At 46.1% G+C, this 14,145-nt stretch overlaps 1 protein-coding gene across 4 annotated transcripts in view; it reads left to right on the top strand.

Annotated features, from left to right (window-relative positions):
- The window catches only part of NAA35 (N-alpha-acetyltransferase 35, NatC auxiliary subunit), a 478,604-nt gene that overhangs the window by 274,372 nt on the left and 190,087 nt on the right, over window positions 1-14,145 (top strand). For all 4 annotated transcript variants that reach the window (XM_085633095.1, XM_085633094.1, XM_085633092.1 and 1 more), the window contains exon 13: window positions 473-532. In XM_085633095.1, coding sequence (XP_085489221.1) covers window positions 473-532 — 60 coding nt within the window. The remainder of the gene's footprint in view (window positions 1-472; window positions 533-14,145) is intronic.

Raw genomic sequence — 14,145 nt, 5'->3', positions numbered from 1 at the left:
TGGTGTGAAATTGGCCTCCAACTGCTGCTTTTGGTGAAAACGTGCTGCAAAGTTGGTCTGTTGTTTTCCAGCCATCAGTTCATGAATATGTACATGCGCTGGAATTACACAAAGAAACCTCTAGTGTAGAGGCTTCTTTCCATAGTACAGATTGGTATTTTTTCTCCAATTTCTGATATACAATCTCATGCAACTGCAAAATTCGGTTTGCATTGACATTCTAAGTATGTTTTAAATCAAATGTGCTGTTTGCCTCCATGGCAGTGGAGTGGTAGTTCTTTCCGATTCTGTGGTGTGTATTGTTCTGAATAAAGCTAGCAAAATGCAGACTCTTAAATGTTTTAACAAACTGGCGAGGTAAGCATGAACGTAGTTAATTTGATGCTATATGTAGTTCTTTTGTTATGACAACATTAGTGTTGAGTATACTTGAAGATTAACTGTGCTCTGTTTCTTTTTTTTTGTAAACAAGGACTTTTTCTGTGAATTTAGTGAGCAGTCTCCCTGTGTTCTATCAAGATCTTTGCTTCAGGTAAGTCGCATTCAATAAAATCTTTTCTCATGGTCAGAGCTCTCCTAATAATAATAATAATAATAATTTCATTTATAAAGAGCATGGTTACTTCACATAGAGTGTCCAAGCGCTCGGAAGCAGAGTGCAGAAAAAAGTAGAGCACAACGGGAAAAGTCTAACTGGAACCAAAAAGCCAAGTCTTCAGTTTTTCTCTAAATGTCAGTTCAGAGGGAGCCAGCTGAAGGTACAGCGGTAGCGGGTTCCAAATTTTGGGAGCCAAGTACTGAAGGCGCAACCACCCACTCTAGCCTTCCTGACTGGGAATTAGAGGCTAAATTAGCCGCAGCTGATCTCCGAGATCTGCTTGTAGCGCAGGGAGTAATCATCTACTGCAGATAAGCAGGGCCTTGACAGGAGAGTGCTTTAAATTGGATTCTCTGTTTCAGTGGTAGCCAGGGCATATTCTTCAGTGTGATGCTGTTAGAGGCTCACCTTGGGAGCCCAAGCAGTGTCCGAGCTGCCGCATTCTGCATGCATTAAAGCCTATTCAATTGCGATTGGTATACTCCCAAGTACAGAATATTACAGTAATCCATTCTGACTGGTGCAGTGTGTTTAGTCATTGGAGATATCATCAATATTAGTGAAAAGTGTCGACTCCATTTCCAACCCCTCAAGAGGCTCCCTGACTGATGTAGAGAGATGACCATATTTCCCCTGGATTTCATATGCCTCAATAAAAAGAACTTGGAGCTTAGAAGGCGAAAAGTCTAGTCTTCATACTCAAATTTACCCTGCCTTTGGGCCTGAACCTCACCTGTAGAGTTTCTTAAAAAATATGTTCTTAAACGTTATATAATATGTGTTTTTTGCAAATCCTTAGGCTTCTTACTCTGCAGTTAGAAACTACCCAGAACCTATTTCTGCATTTTAGTTCTAGCAGAAATACATGTTCGAGGCATGTGAGCTGTAGAACACATGCTTTGCATAGCCTGCCATCTAGTGTTGTGTCCGGATGTTTGCACTTTGTTTTTCTTCGAAGAAGTCTTTTTCAGTCACGAGGTAGGTGACGCCTCCTTTCGGTGATTGTGCGCATGGGCATCGACTCCATTGTTGGATTGTTTTTTCCCACCATTGTGTTTGGATGTGAATTGCGGTGCTCCGGTTCGACACCTTTTCTCGAGTTCCCCTCTGCGCGCAATCCACTACCCTTGACGATATTGTTTCTCAATCGCGTTTCCCATTCTCCGTGTATCGTTTCGACTTAGTCTTCGATCGGAAGATTCGTGGAGGGCTTGTTAGCAGTCGATAAAACGGACTCTATTCAAACTCTGTCCCGGGTGTAGCGCTAAGTTTCTGCGCACTGACTTGCACAAAGTGTGCAACCTCTGTCTAGCTCCGGAACACGGCGAACAAGACTGCGACGCGTGCTGATCGTTTAAATCCAAGAAGACGCTGCGTGACTGTCGGGCTCGACGTCACTAAATGCATCAACAAAGCGGCTCTGTACCGGACATCTTCGAAGAAGATTCCGACCAAGAAGAATTCCACGCACAGGGAGCCGAAGAAGAGGGGGAACACATCTCCGTGTCCGAAGCGGACTCCGACATGGAAGAGCAAGAGCAAGTGACACCGAGTCAGTGTACCGTTGTTCTGCTTGGGTTTTCGGATCAGATAGAACCCGCTCAGCAGAGCCTCTCTAACCCAGCCAGAACGTTACCCTCTCCCTAGGGCCTATTCACAACAAGTAACTATATATGTATACCACCTAAGGACAGGGAATTCCTACTATATATATATATATATATATATATATATATATGTATCTAGACCTCTTATAATACAAGTGGCGGCCTCGCGATCCCAGACGGACCCAGGACTTCCTACCCAGACGGCAGCCTTAGCCTCGCGGTCCCAGACGGACCCAGGGCTTCCTACCCAGACGGCAGCCTTAGCCTCGCGGTCCCAAACGGACCCAGGACTTCCTACCCGGACGGCAGCCTTAGCCTCGCGGTCCCAAACGGACCCAGGACTTCCTACCCAGACGGCAGCCTTAGCCTCGCGGTCCCAAACGGACCCAGGACTTCCTACCCAGACGGCAGCCTTAGCCTCGCGGTCCCAAATGGACCCAGGACTTCCTGCCCAGACGGCAGCCTTAGCCTCGCGGTCCCAAACGGACCCAGGACTTCCTACCCAGACGGCAGCCTTAGCCTCGCGATCCCAAACGGACCCAGGGCTTCCTACCCAGACGGCAGCCTTAGCCTCGCGGTCCCAAACGGACCCAGGACTTCCTACCCAGACGGCAGCCTTAGCCTCGCGGTCCCAAACGGACCCAGGGCTTCCTACCCAGACGGCAGACTCAGTACAAGTTCATCCTATAATTACCATAACATACAACAAGGGAATCAGTTTTACTATTCATCGGATCACAAAAGAACTGCTAGTTTGAGCACAACCTGTTCTCTGGTTTGAGGGGCTTCTCCCTCCTTTATTCAGTTACCACTTACCTGATCAGTGTTAACATCTGTTCATGTCAAGTCACAGCTAACTAGAAGAATAGGCTACCCCCTTATACAAGAACACGCAGCACATGTTGATTCACTACAAACTGAGTACTTTATTACCAATTACATACGCAATCACATAACAGTACTATATGACACATATCCTGCAAAGAAAAGTGAAAGATTAGATTGTATACTCTAATAAGAAAGGGGTCGACATCACCTTAGTCGTGTGTAGCCTGCACTCGATGGTCATCTAGGTTCCCTCCTCGTCTGTGCCTCGGCACGCTTGGAAGTAACACCTCCGCAATCACAGGTCTGTTCCCTTCTCCCTTCTCCGAGTCACTGGGACCTCTTCCTCATCGGCTACTCTCTCCTCTCTGGCTATTCTGCTAGGAGAGTATCTGCTCCTCGGTTTTTCTCCATCCTTAAGTTTATCATCTGTCTTCCCTGGAATAAGTAGTAGCTTTACTGCTAACGGCTAGGTGCCGCCTATGGATTGAAAGAATAAGTGCCCGTATCTGCCTCAGACTTTCACTAATATAGAGGTGCATTTCCTCATGGAAAATTCCAGCCCGTAACCTGCCGCCCACCAAATTCTTGTACCTCCCCGTACCAAGGACACGTTCCCAGCCGGCCGGCCTGATGTAGTGTCTTCGGCATGAAGAAAAATACAATCCTTCGATAAGGACCGGCCCGAACCGGTTCTCTCCAAGCGAATAACACCTCATAACTAAAACATCACCCTCGACCTAGAAGCTTCCCAAGCTGCCGGAGCAGAAAGAAAGATGGAGTCTCTCCCGTTTGAGGCCTACCAGGCCTGAATTCAGCACGGCTCCCTAAAATACCCTCACTACAGGACAGGGTACCCCTAATACTAACGAATCTATCCCCTAGGCTATGTGTGCAAGCCCTGATCTATGGAGAAGGGCACAGGATCATGTCAAAATGCCTAACAAATAGACTCCATTCACTACTCTAACCCTTAGACTTGGATGGAAAGAGACTGAAGTCACACCAGTTGTCCTTTAACACAAAAAGGCCGGGAAAATCGAGCAGTACATTTCACCCTTGACTTCAGTCTATTACACATTCATTAAACAGAACTAACATCTGTGGAAGAATAATATGAAACAAAGCTAACTGATCTATGTCTAGTACCAAGTGTGCAGAATTGAAGTAGTGAAGGAATACACTGAATAAAGCAACAGATAGAAATCAAAACAGCAATAGTAATCAGAATACCTCCTAATATTTGACGTAGCATATGTAAATCAGGCAACCAATTAAAGAGCCAGTCAAACCAGCCCTGGTCAATGTGTTTTCTAACTTCTTCCGTCAAGTCACGTAACTTGTCAATATGAGCGCGAATGGATTGTGTATGATCGGACAAGTTAAAACAACAAAGACCCTCAAAATCAGAACAATCGTGTCCATGTTTAAGCAAAAGATAATCAATGGCCGCTCGATTTTGCAAAATCGCTCTACGTTCACCCTGGGCGTCTAATAGCATGTCGGACAGGACTGTAGAAGTATGATTAATGGATTTCACCATCCAGCAGGCCATTTTCCCAATAGATTTGGCATTATAAACTGCCAAAGCAGGAACACCAATAATTGAAATAGCTAGGCTAAGGTATTCAGACTTGGAATATAAATGTAAAGATGAGTCACAATCCTCCTGTAACATCACTGTATCTCGAATCACACGAGAGTTGGCATTCGGATGTGACGAGAACATCAGTAAACTGAGTCTCGTAATGGCACAAGGGCCTCCAGAAATATTTGCAGGGACATATGGCCAGGAAGTATTACCACATGAGAAAAGCCATCCGGCAGGTAGTAACATCGTGCGATAATGACTGGGGGTAACTACCAAACTCTTGCAAGTCATATTGTTCTGAACTGAAACACATGTGGTCGGTGTCCTTTGAAAGCACAAAGTCCGTTCATGAGCGGTGAATGAAGTGGTCTCTCCCGTTTGAGGCCTACCAGGCCTGAATTCAGCACGGCTCCCTAAAATACCCTCACTACAGGACAGGGTACCCCTAATACTAACGAATCTATCCCCTAGGCTATGTGTGCAAGCCCTGATCTTTGGAGAAGGGCACAGGATCATGTCAAAATGCCTAACAAATAGACTCCATTCACTACTCTAACCCTTAGACTTGGATGGAAAGAGACTGAAGTCACACCAGTTGTCCTTTAACACAAAAAGGCCGGGAAAATCGAGCAGTACAACCGTGAGTACGGACAACCCCCCTACCCTTGTCGAAGAAAAAGGTTCCGGTCCCTCCTCTACCCTCGGGCCAAGGTCGGCACCGAGAATAAGTTTTGGATGCCCCGTCCTCTGGCCCAGCACTAAAAGACCAATCAAAGCCTTCCAGCTCGGGATCGAGTCGGCCCAATTCCGGTACTGAACCAAAACCTTCGGTATCGAAACAGAAGCACGTCGTAGTCACCATCCTTTCGCTATGGAAGAGTAAATCTTCGGAGCCGAAACTTTTGACGCCGAAAAGTACAGCACCCAAAGGGAAAACAACGTTTCCATACAACGAGCCTTGTTTCAACGTTCCGCCTGCTAACATGGATCTGAAACAAAAAGAACTGGTTATTCATCTAGATGTTATGTTATGTTATGTTAAATAAATTTATAGGGGCGCAACTAACACCATTAGGTTTCTTGGCGCCAAAGTAAAGAGAGCAGAAGATAGCGCAAAGGCCGTTTATTGATAAGATTCTGTGAAAAGAAAAGTTTTAAGGGCAGATCTGAAGCTGGGGTACGAAGTGGTCAATCTCAGGGACAAGGGGAGGGAGTTCCAAAAAGTGGGAGCCAGGAAGGAGAACTTGAGCCCGCCGTGTTTCTTCCTCTTATATCTAGGGATGGAAAGCAAGACCATTTGGGAAGACCGGAGAGTGCGGGAAGGGACGTAGGATTGAAGAAGGGAAGAAATAAAGAGGGGGCCCTGGCCGGCTAGAGATTTGTAAATGATACAACCCAGCTTGAACTTACAGCGGGCGGCTACAGGGAGCCAATGAAGGCTCTTTAGGAGGGGACGGACATGATGATCTCTAGGGAGGCAGTGGATCAGGCGGGCAGCCTGATTCTGGATCAGCTGAAGCCGCCTGAGTTGGTAGGCTGGGATGCCTACATAGAGCGCGTTGGCGTAGTCTAACCTCGATATTACAAGCGCCATCAGGGCCAAGGTAAGAGCCTCGGAAGTAAGTAGCCGGGAGATTTTCTTAATTTTCCTTAATTGGAAATGGCTGGAGGAGACTACCGCGCTAATCTGGGGCGTCATGGAGAGATTACTACTGATGACGACTCCCAGACTTTTAACACAGTTGGCGGGGCTAGGTGGACTGCCAAGGCTGAGAGGCCAAAAAGAAGAATCCCAAGGGTTGAGGGGACCCCCGACAAGAACGAGTTCGGTCTTGTCGGGGTTGAGCTTCAGATGGTTTGAGCTCATCCAGTTGCTGATAAAGCACAGGGTATTTTGAAAGGTGGCAATAGAGTCAGCAGAGGAGTTGATGTTAAAAATTAGTTGTATGTCATCAGCATAATTGAATGCTGTGACATTGAACTGACGGAGGGCGCGGATAAGTGGGGAAAGATACAAATTAAAAAGGAGGGGGGAGAGGGAAGAGCCTTGTGGGACACCACAGGACAGTTTGACCTGGGAGGCAGTAAACTGGGATAGTCTGACAGCTTGATGGCGTTGGGTCAGAAAGGATCGGACCCAGGCCAGAGCGGTGCCCTGGATGCCTGCCTCCCTGACACGATCGACCAAAATTTGATGGTCGACCGTGTCAAAGGCGGCCGACAAGTCCAGGAGGACCAAGGCCTGGCAGATGTTCACGTCCGCGCCCCTGCGCAGTTCCTCCATAACAGAAAGGATGACGGCTTCTGTTGAGTGCGCAGGTCTGAATCCAGCCTGCTGGGGGTCCAGTACACCAGATTCTTCCACAAAGGAGCTGAGAGCGTGAGTGGCGTGCGACTCTAGAACTTTGCTAAGATAGGGAAGAAGAGAGATAGGGCGAAAGTTGCTCATGATGGAAGGGTCTGCCGAAGGTTTTTTGAGGATGGCAACCACCTCGGCCTGTTTGAAGGGTCCCGGAACCTCCCCTATGGACAGATCCATGCAAAACTTCCCGAGAAAAGGAAAATGAGCTTACAAGAGGACTACCACATTCCTTTGAAACATAAAAATGTGGGTACTAACCCTTCTCCTCCTCTCATTACACATCCTTCACCCATTGACCCCAATTTGCTCATCAGACCACCAAATTCCCCACAACCACAATCACCTGATCCAATAACGGGAATGGGGATGAAAATAGACCACAGGACATTAATGACCCCTGGGAGGACTATAATACAGATCCGAAAATAGATAACGATCCAGATCTATACCATTCCAAACACTCACCACCTGATGACAACATAGGGTATATAGAGCTACTTGATAGGGCTGCTCAGTACCATGGGGTGGAATTACATAAAGAGGCACTTGAAGAAGATTTTCTATTTGAGACCTTGAGTTCCTCTCAGAGATCAACACTGCCAATGCTAAAGGGAATGCTTAAACATACTGATGACATAAAGACCCTGTGTGGGCATGGATTATCACGCCCAGAATAGAGAAAAAATACAAGCCAGCACCTACCGACCCCACTTACATCTAGGGTCAACTTCCATTAGACTCCCTTGTAGTCTTTAACGCTCGCAAAAGAGCAAACTCACAAACTACAGGAGATCCCTCTCCTCCTGATAAGTAGTCTAAATTGATAGATGCTTCAGGCAAAAGAACAGCATCGCAAGCAGGCAATCACTGGTGCATTGCAAACGCACAGGCTCTTCTATCTCGCTACGACAGAGCTCATATGCTGAGCTAGAAAAGTTAATGCAGTTTTTACCCGACGAGCACAAAACTAAAGCCAATGACTTAATTCACGAGGGGAAATTAATTTCCAACACGTCTATTAGGTGCACTTTAGACGCAGCAGACACCGCAGCTCATGCAGTCAACACCAGTGTATTGCTACGCAGACATGCTTGGCTTTGAATTTCGGGGTTTAAACCCGAGGTCCACGCCTCTTCTGAACAAACCCTTTGATAAGGAGCACCTCTTCGATGAAGATGAAAAAAGATACGCAGGTCGCTAAATCCATGGGGACTTTGCAACTCCCCTCCAATCGGGGCTCCTTTTTCGTTGCTCCTTTTACAGGGATGGCTCCAAAAACACCTAAAAAGAAAATCCCTCCTCGTCTTACAAGGGCAATAATCACCCTCCTCAAGAGGTTACTTTAGAGGAGGATTTAGAGGGAACAACGGCAGAGGCAACTCAACACGCACTTCGGTTGCAAACACCAAACAGTGACTTCCCTCCTCTACCCCCTGATGATTACACTCCTGTCGTGGGACGTCTCTCCCAATTTCTACCCGTCTGGAATACAATCACCTCAGACAGATGGGTTCAACAAATTATCCAATATAGTTTCTGCCTGGAACTTAGACACTCCCCCAAACATTCCTCCAAGATCACACACAATGTCACAAGAGCACCTCAACCTTCTCAAACAAAAAGATCTCTCTCTGTTAGAAAAAGGAGCTATAGAACCAGTCCCATTACAATATCAAGGGGCAGGTGTATACTCCCTATACTTTTTGATTCCCCAAAAAGAAGGCTCTTAGTCCTATACTAGACCTCCGAGACCTGAATCTATACATCCATTCGGATCACTTTCATATGGTTTCACTCCAACAAGTGCTCCCGCTCCTTCAGCAAGGAGACTTTCTGTCCACTTTAGATTTAAAGGACGCCTACTTCCACATCCCAATACACCCCGCTCACCGCAAATACCTCAGGTTTGTGGTAGCGGGGCAACATTACCATTTCAAAGTGCTCCCATTCGGAATCACTACTGCTCCCAGTGTTTTCAACCAATGTCTGGCAGTAGTCGCAGCTCATCTGCAAAGACAGCACATTCACGTCTTCCCATACAACTGGCTCATAAAAGCCAACTCAAAAGCACATTGTCTACAACCCACTTAAAAAACAGTGCAACTGTTATGTTATGTTATAAAGGCTTTTATAGCGCGCTCAAATACTCAAGAGTGTCCTGGCGCGTGCAGTTATCAAAACCCAAGGGAGTGGAAGGTGTGGATCAGCTAATTAAAAAGATGAGTTTTGAGCTGTTTCTTGAAAAGTCCAAGATCCTGAGTATTTCGCATTTCCAGTGGGAGGGAATTCCAAGCCAAAGCAGCTTTGACAGAGATGGACTGACCTCCCAACCGGGACCTGCGAAATCGGGGAATAGTCATCGGATGTTGGGCGGCTGAGCGCAAAGCTCTGCTGGGGACATAGAAGCAGAACCGCTTCCTGATGTACAGAGGCCCCAAACCATGCAGAGCTCTATGGGCCACCGTGAGTACTTTGAATTGCACTCTTTGGGCCACCGGGAGCCAGTGCAGATCGCGCAGATGCTGTCTCTCGCTAGGTCTTCTAGAGATGTTAAATAGAAGTCTAGCCGTGGCGTTTTGTATGGTCTGCAGTTTTCTCAGCAGATATCCAGGGATGCCACAGTATAGTGCATTATTAGTAACCAGGGAACCCGATATAGGTAGCTATTGGACCTCGGGTAATTACGTATTATTCAAGAACAAAGGTCCTTAGCTTAAACTTGGATACTGCAAATATTAAACACATAGACTTGAATAAGACCTATGTACATTCATCCTGTGTCCAGCCGGACAGAGGAACATTTATTTGGAAAAGTGCAAAAGGTTTCAAACAAGATAAAGGAGGAACAAATGAAACAAGGGCACAAGCCTGTACCGAGTTTTCAACAAGGGAAGAAGAGGAAGGAAAGAATAGCAGGCAAAAAACTTTGGGAGCAACAAAGGCGGCTTACAGTACAAATACAAAAAATCATATAAGCTCTAACCAACAGAAACCACAGTACATTTTTCGCAATGGATAAAGTGTGGTGCTGTTACAGAAGGTCGACGTTTCGATCCCTAGCTCCTAGTACAGTGGGATCATCCTCAGGACTACAATTAAAGGTTGCCTGATATAAGTTATACGCCTGTTGGAATGAACAAGGGAAAGAAGGGGGAGATAATAAAACATAGTCCGCCATTATAAGGAGAAAAAGATTGCATGTCAACATATATAAAGGATTACTGTAAGTTCTTAGAGTGCGAGCGTGGAATTGTGCCACATGCACGACCTATGGATTGCTGAGTGGAAGCAGGACGAAGGGTTTTGTGACCATAAGTAAACAGTGGTGAGGTTTACTGGGAGGGTGAGAGTCGACAGTGGGAGCGAGGGCATATTGAAGAGGTGGTGTTGGTGTGATAGGGTGAGAAGGGTGATGGCGTGTTTATGAAGAGCTTGCCAGACAATTAAATTCTTAGACGAATCAATCGAGTGCGATGCGTTGTCGTGGTGGTGATAGTGAACGCTGAAATCTGACCTTCAAACGATGGTAAGGTTCGAGGCTTCGATGTGTTAACGTTGGATAATAACAAGGAGCCTGATCTCCAATCGCGTTGCTGGTTACAAGTGAGTGTGCCTATAGAATTAATTCGAGGAAGAAATTAAGTAGGCCATTGGGGTGAGGAGGTAGAATTGTGAGTTAAAGGAGGCAGAAGGGAATTTACCTTGGCGTGGGGAATTAGCGTCGTAAGTGACGTCCTCAGGTGGGTATGATCCACGGACTCAGTGTTGGGCAGAATTAGTATCTATATGCCAGGACGCAGCGATCGATGGCTGCCTGTTGAGGTCCGAGCTGCGGAAGGAGAAGGTGGTTTAGGCGAGGTGAAGGGCACGGGAGGGGAAGTTGCGGCGGGAGTGGCGGAATTACCAACCGGGTTTCTTTGGGATACAGGAAGCGCAGCAAACGATGGCTGCCGGTGTTGGGTCCGAGCTGTGGGAGGGGGAATCACATTAGGGGAGGGGAAGGCAGGATAGGCAACTACCGCTGTGCCTGTAGTTGTTGCGCGGTGAGCTTACCTCAAGTGAGTCTCGAAATGCCGGAGCGGGTGTTCGTCCGGACTGCCGGGGATGGGCGTTAGGCTCGTGGATGGTGTCTGAAGTAGGAAACGAGCAATGGGGTAAACATAGACAAGGGACTGTGCAGTGAGTAGGCGCAAATTGCGGGGGCCATATTGGAATGGGGACGGCAGGGACCAGTGTGGGAGCCATTGTTGGTTGGGAGGCTGAATAGGGAAACATCTCTAGTGAGTGCAGGGAAACGTGGTGAGCTACCGTGAATGTGAATTAGACGACGAAGGTGATTGTGCTTGATGGTTGTGGGAATTGGACATAGATGATATGTAAATAATATTTTCAAACCGGCGAATTGTTTGAAACCATAACATTTGTTTAAACTTAATTAAACAATTGAAAAAGCAGGAAACTGGTTAAAAACAGGCAATGGGTTGAGCAGTGCAAAACATGTAAGGCATGTAAGGCAACCGTAAAATATTTGGCAAAATGAAAGTAATAGGGTTCCATGACTCCTGCTGTATAATTTTACAATTTAACAATTGGAAGGTGGAGGAAAATATGGATGAGATATATAACATTTGCTGTAATGCAGTTAGAAAAGGAATGGCTGTGTACTGTGATGTCTTTAAAAGTGAAACTTTTTCCTTCTACATTAAAAGCACAAACATTACAACCGCCACATTTGAAATGTCCAATGACGGGGAACAGACCCCAAACTGCATCAAGTGTAGAAGCGTTAATAGAAGTAGGTAGAGAGGCTCGGATCAGATGATCCTTAAGGTTTTTATTCTTTTTGAATGCGAACAAGGGTTTGTCTATATTTAAACTTCCTACATTCAAAATGGGCCAATGGCGTAGTATCATCTTCCTCAATTTGTTTGACACCGGGGAGAATGTTGTAACACATGCAATTCTTTGCATTTCAGTTTTAGGTTTAGGGGTCAGCAGGATTTCCCTTGGACAATACCACGCACGCTTTGAAGCGTTTTTGACAATTCTTTTTGGGTAACCTCTAGCTGTCAGTTTGGAGGAAAGATAGGTTGCCTCTCTAAAATAATCGGCTTTGCAAGAACAGTTTCTCCTAATTCTGAGATATTGGGAGTAAGGCAATGAGTCCCTAAGGGCCCTAGGGTGATTGCTGGTGTAGTTCAGAAGTGTATTCCGCTCTGTGGGTTTGCGGTACAGACGTGTCAGTAGCTCCCCTTCTGAATGGAAAATTGTTAAGTCTAGGAAAGCAATGGAATTGTTGTCAGTCGTGATAGTAAAAGAAAGGCCTGAACAATTATTATTCATCCAATGTACAAATGGGCGTAGAACTTCGATGTCTTGTCTCCAGTTAATAAAAATATCATCTATGTATCTACGCCAAAATACAATGCTTGGGAAGAAAGGGTTTGTGGGAGTCAGGATGACATTTGTTTCAAGTTGGTCCATGAAGAGTACTGCCAAGTTCGGGGCAAAAATAGCACCCATGGAAGTGCCTTTAATTTGCTGGTAGAAAGTGTTGTTGAACATGAAAAAATTTCTTGTAAGGCATAGTTCAAGAAGTTGTCAAATGAAAATACTGGGAACAGCATGTGGACGTGAGCGTCTTTTGTATTGCCAAAAGGGCGGCTGTCTGCGGTATGTTTGTATATAGTGATTCAACATCCATGGTACAAAGAATTTCAGATGTAGGATTGTAAGGGTGATGTTCGATTAAATTTATCATTGCCATTGAATCTCTCACATAGCATTGTGTACCTGGAATAAAATCTTTGATGAAAAAATCAACGTATGCGCCAAACGGTTCTAAAATTGAGCCGCAGGCAGAGACAATTGGTCGGCCTGGGGGATTGGTTGTGTCTTTGTGAATTTTTGGCAGTGTATAGATTATGGGAATGCGTGGTGTTTTCACATTCAAGAAATTGAACTCCTTTTTGGAAAGAAAACCCGCATGGAGTCCTTCTGTGGTGGTTTTGTGGATCAATGCCTGAATTTCTTTAGTTGGATTAGAAGCCAGTCGCATGTAATGATCCTTATTATCAAGCTGGCGTTGTATTTCGGCTATATAGGCTGTTCTTTCTTGGAGAACTATGCCACCGCCTTTGTCAGCACTCTTGATAACTAAGGTATCGTTGGTTTTGAGGTGTCTAATCGCATTGGCATAATCCAAGCGAGAAAGTATGAGTGCCCGGGCGACCATTTCCTTGGCAGGCCTGGGAAGTAGGGGGAAAAACCTTCTAAGAGATTTGAGAGTGCCAAAGCAAACTCCGGTGAGTTTCTTCATTTGCACCGAAAAGCGGAGGCCTTCACCAAACCAGATCCCCAAGTTCTTGGCAGAGGTGCCCTTTAACTTAGGGCGAGGGAAATCTGGCAGCCACATGTTTTCTCGAAAGCCAGGTGGAAACGAACCATACAGAAGGACCTCCGAATTATCCTCATTGCACTTCAGTTGGGCACGAGTAAGCCACTGAAATACAGATAAGAGACAGTTCTGAGCCAAAGAACTCGACAGGTCATTGTCCTTCCAGGTGAATAGGAGCTGGGTATCATCAGCATAAGCAATTATTTTTTCCCCCAGCTCCTCTGCCAGAAAAATTAGAGGCGTCGGATAGATGCTGAACAGTAAAGGTCTCAGGGTGGAGCCTTGAGGTACTCCCGTGGACACTTTCCTGGCAACTGAAGAAAACGGAGGGGACCAGACCTGCTGAGAGCGGTCTTCCAAAAAAGATTTAAGCCAGTCCAGGGCAGGGCCCGCAATACCGATGTTTGAGAGGCGGGTAAGGAGAAGATGGTGGGGTACCGTCTCGAAGGCGGCAGAGAGATCGAGCAATACCAAGGCTGCTCTGTGATCTTGGTTTCACAGTAAATCTGTCCAAGTCCCATCTCCAGCCCTCCAGTACGCAAACGTACTTGGGAGCTACTGTCGATATACAAAAGGCTCTGGCCTGTCCCTATCCAGCCAGAATCCACAACATTCAAACTTTAATTTTCTAGTTCCAGCCTCAACACTCATTGCCAGCTCGAGTGTTCATGCAGTTACTAGGAATGATGGCGTCTTGCATTCTAATAGTCCCCTATGCAAGACTTCAAATGCGTCTCCTTCAAGAATGCTTAGCACGTCAGTGGA

Source organism: Triturus cristatus, chromosome 2_1 (genome assembly GCF_964204655.1).
Source record: "Triturus cristatus chromosome 2_1, aTriCri1.1, whole genome shotgun sequence".
NCBI lineage: Eukaryota > Metazoa > Chordata > Amphibia > Caudata > Salamandridae > Triturus > Triturus cristatus.
Note: the sequence above shows the minus strand (reverse complement) of the source record. Positions and strands in the feature narration are given on the sequence as shown.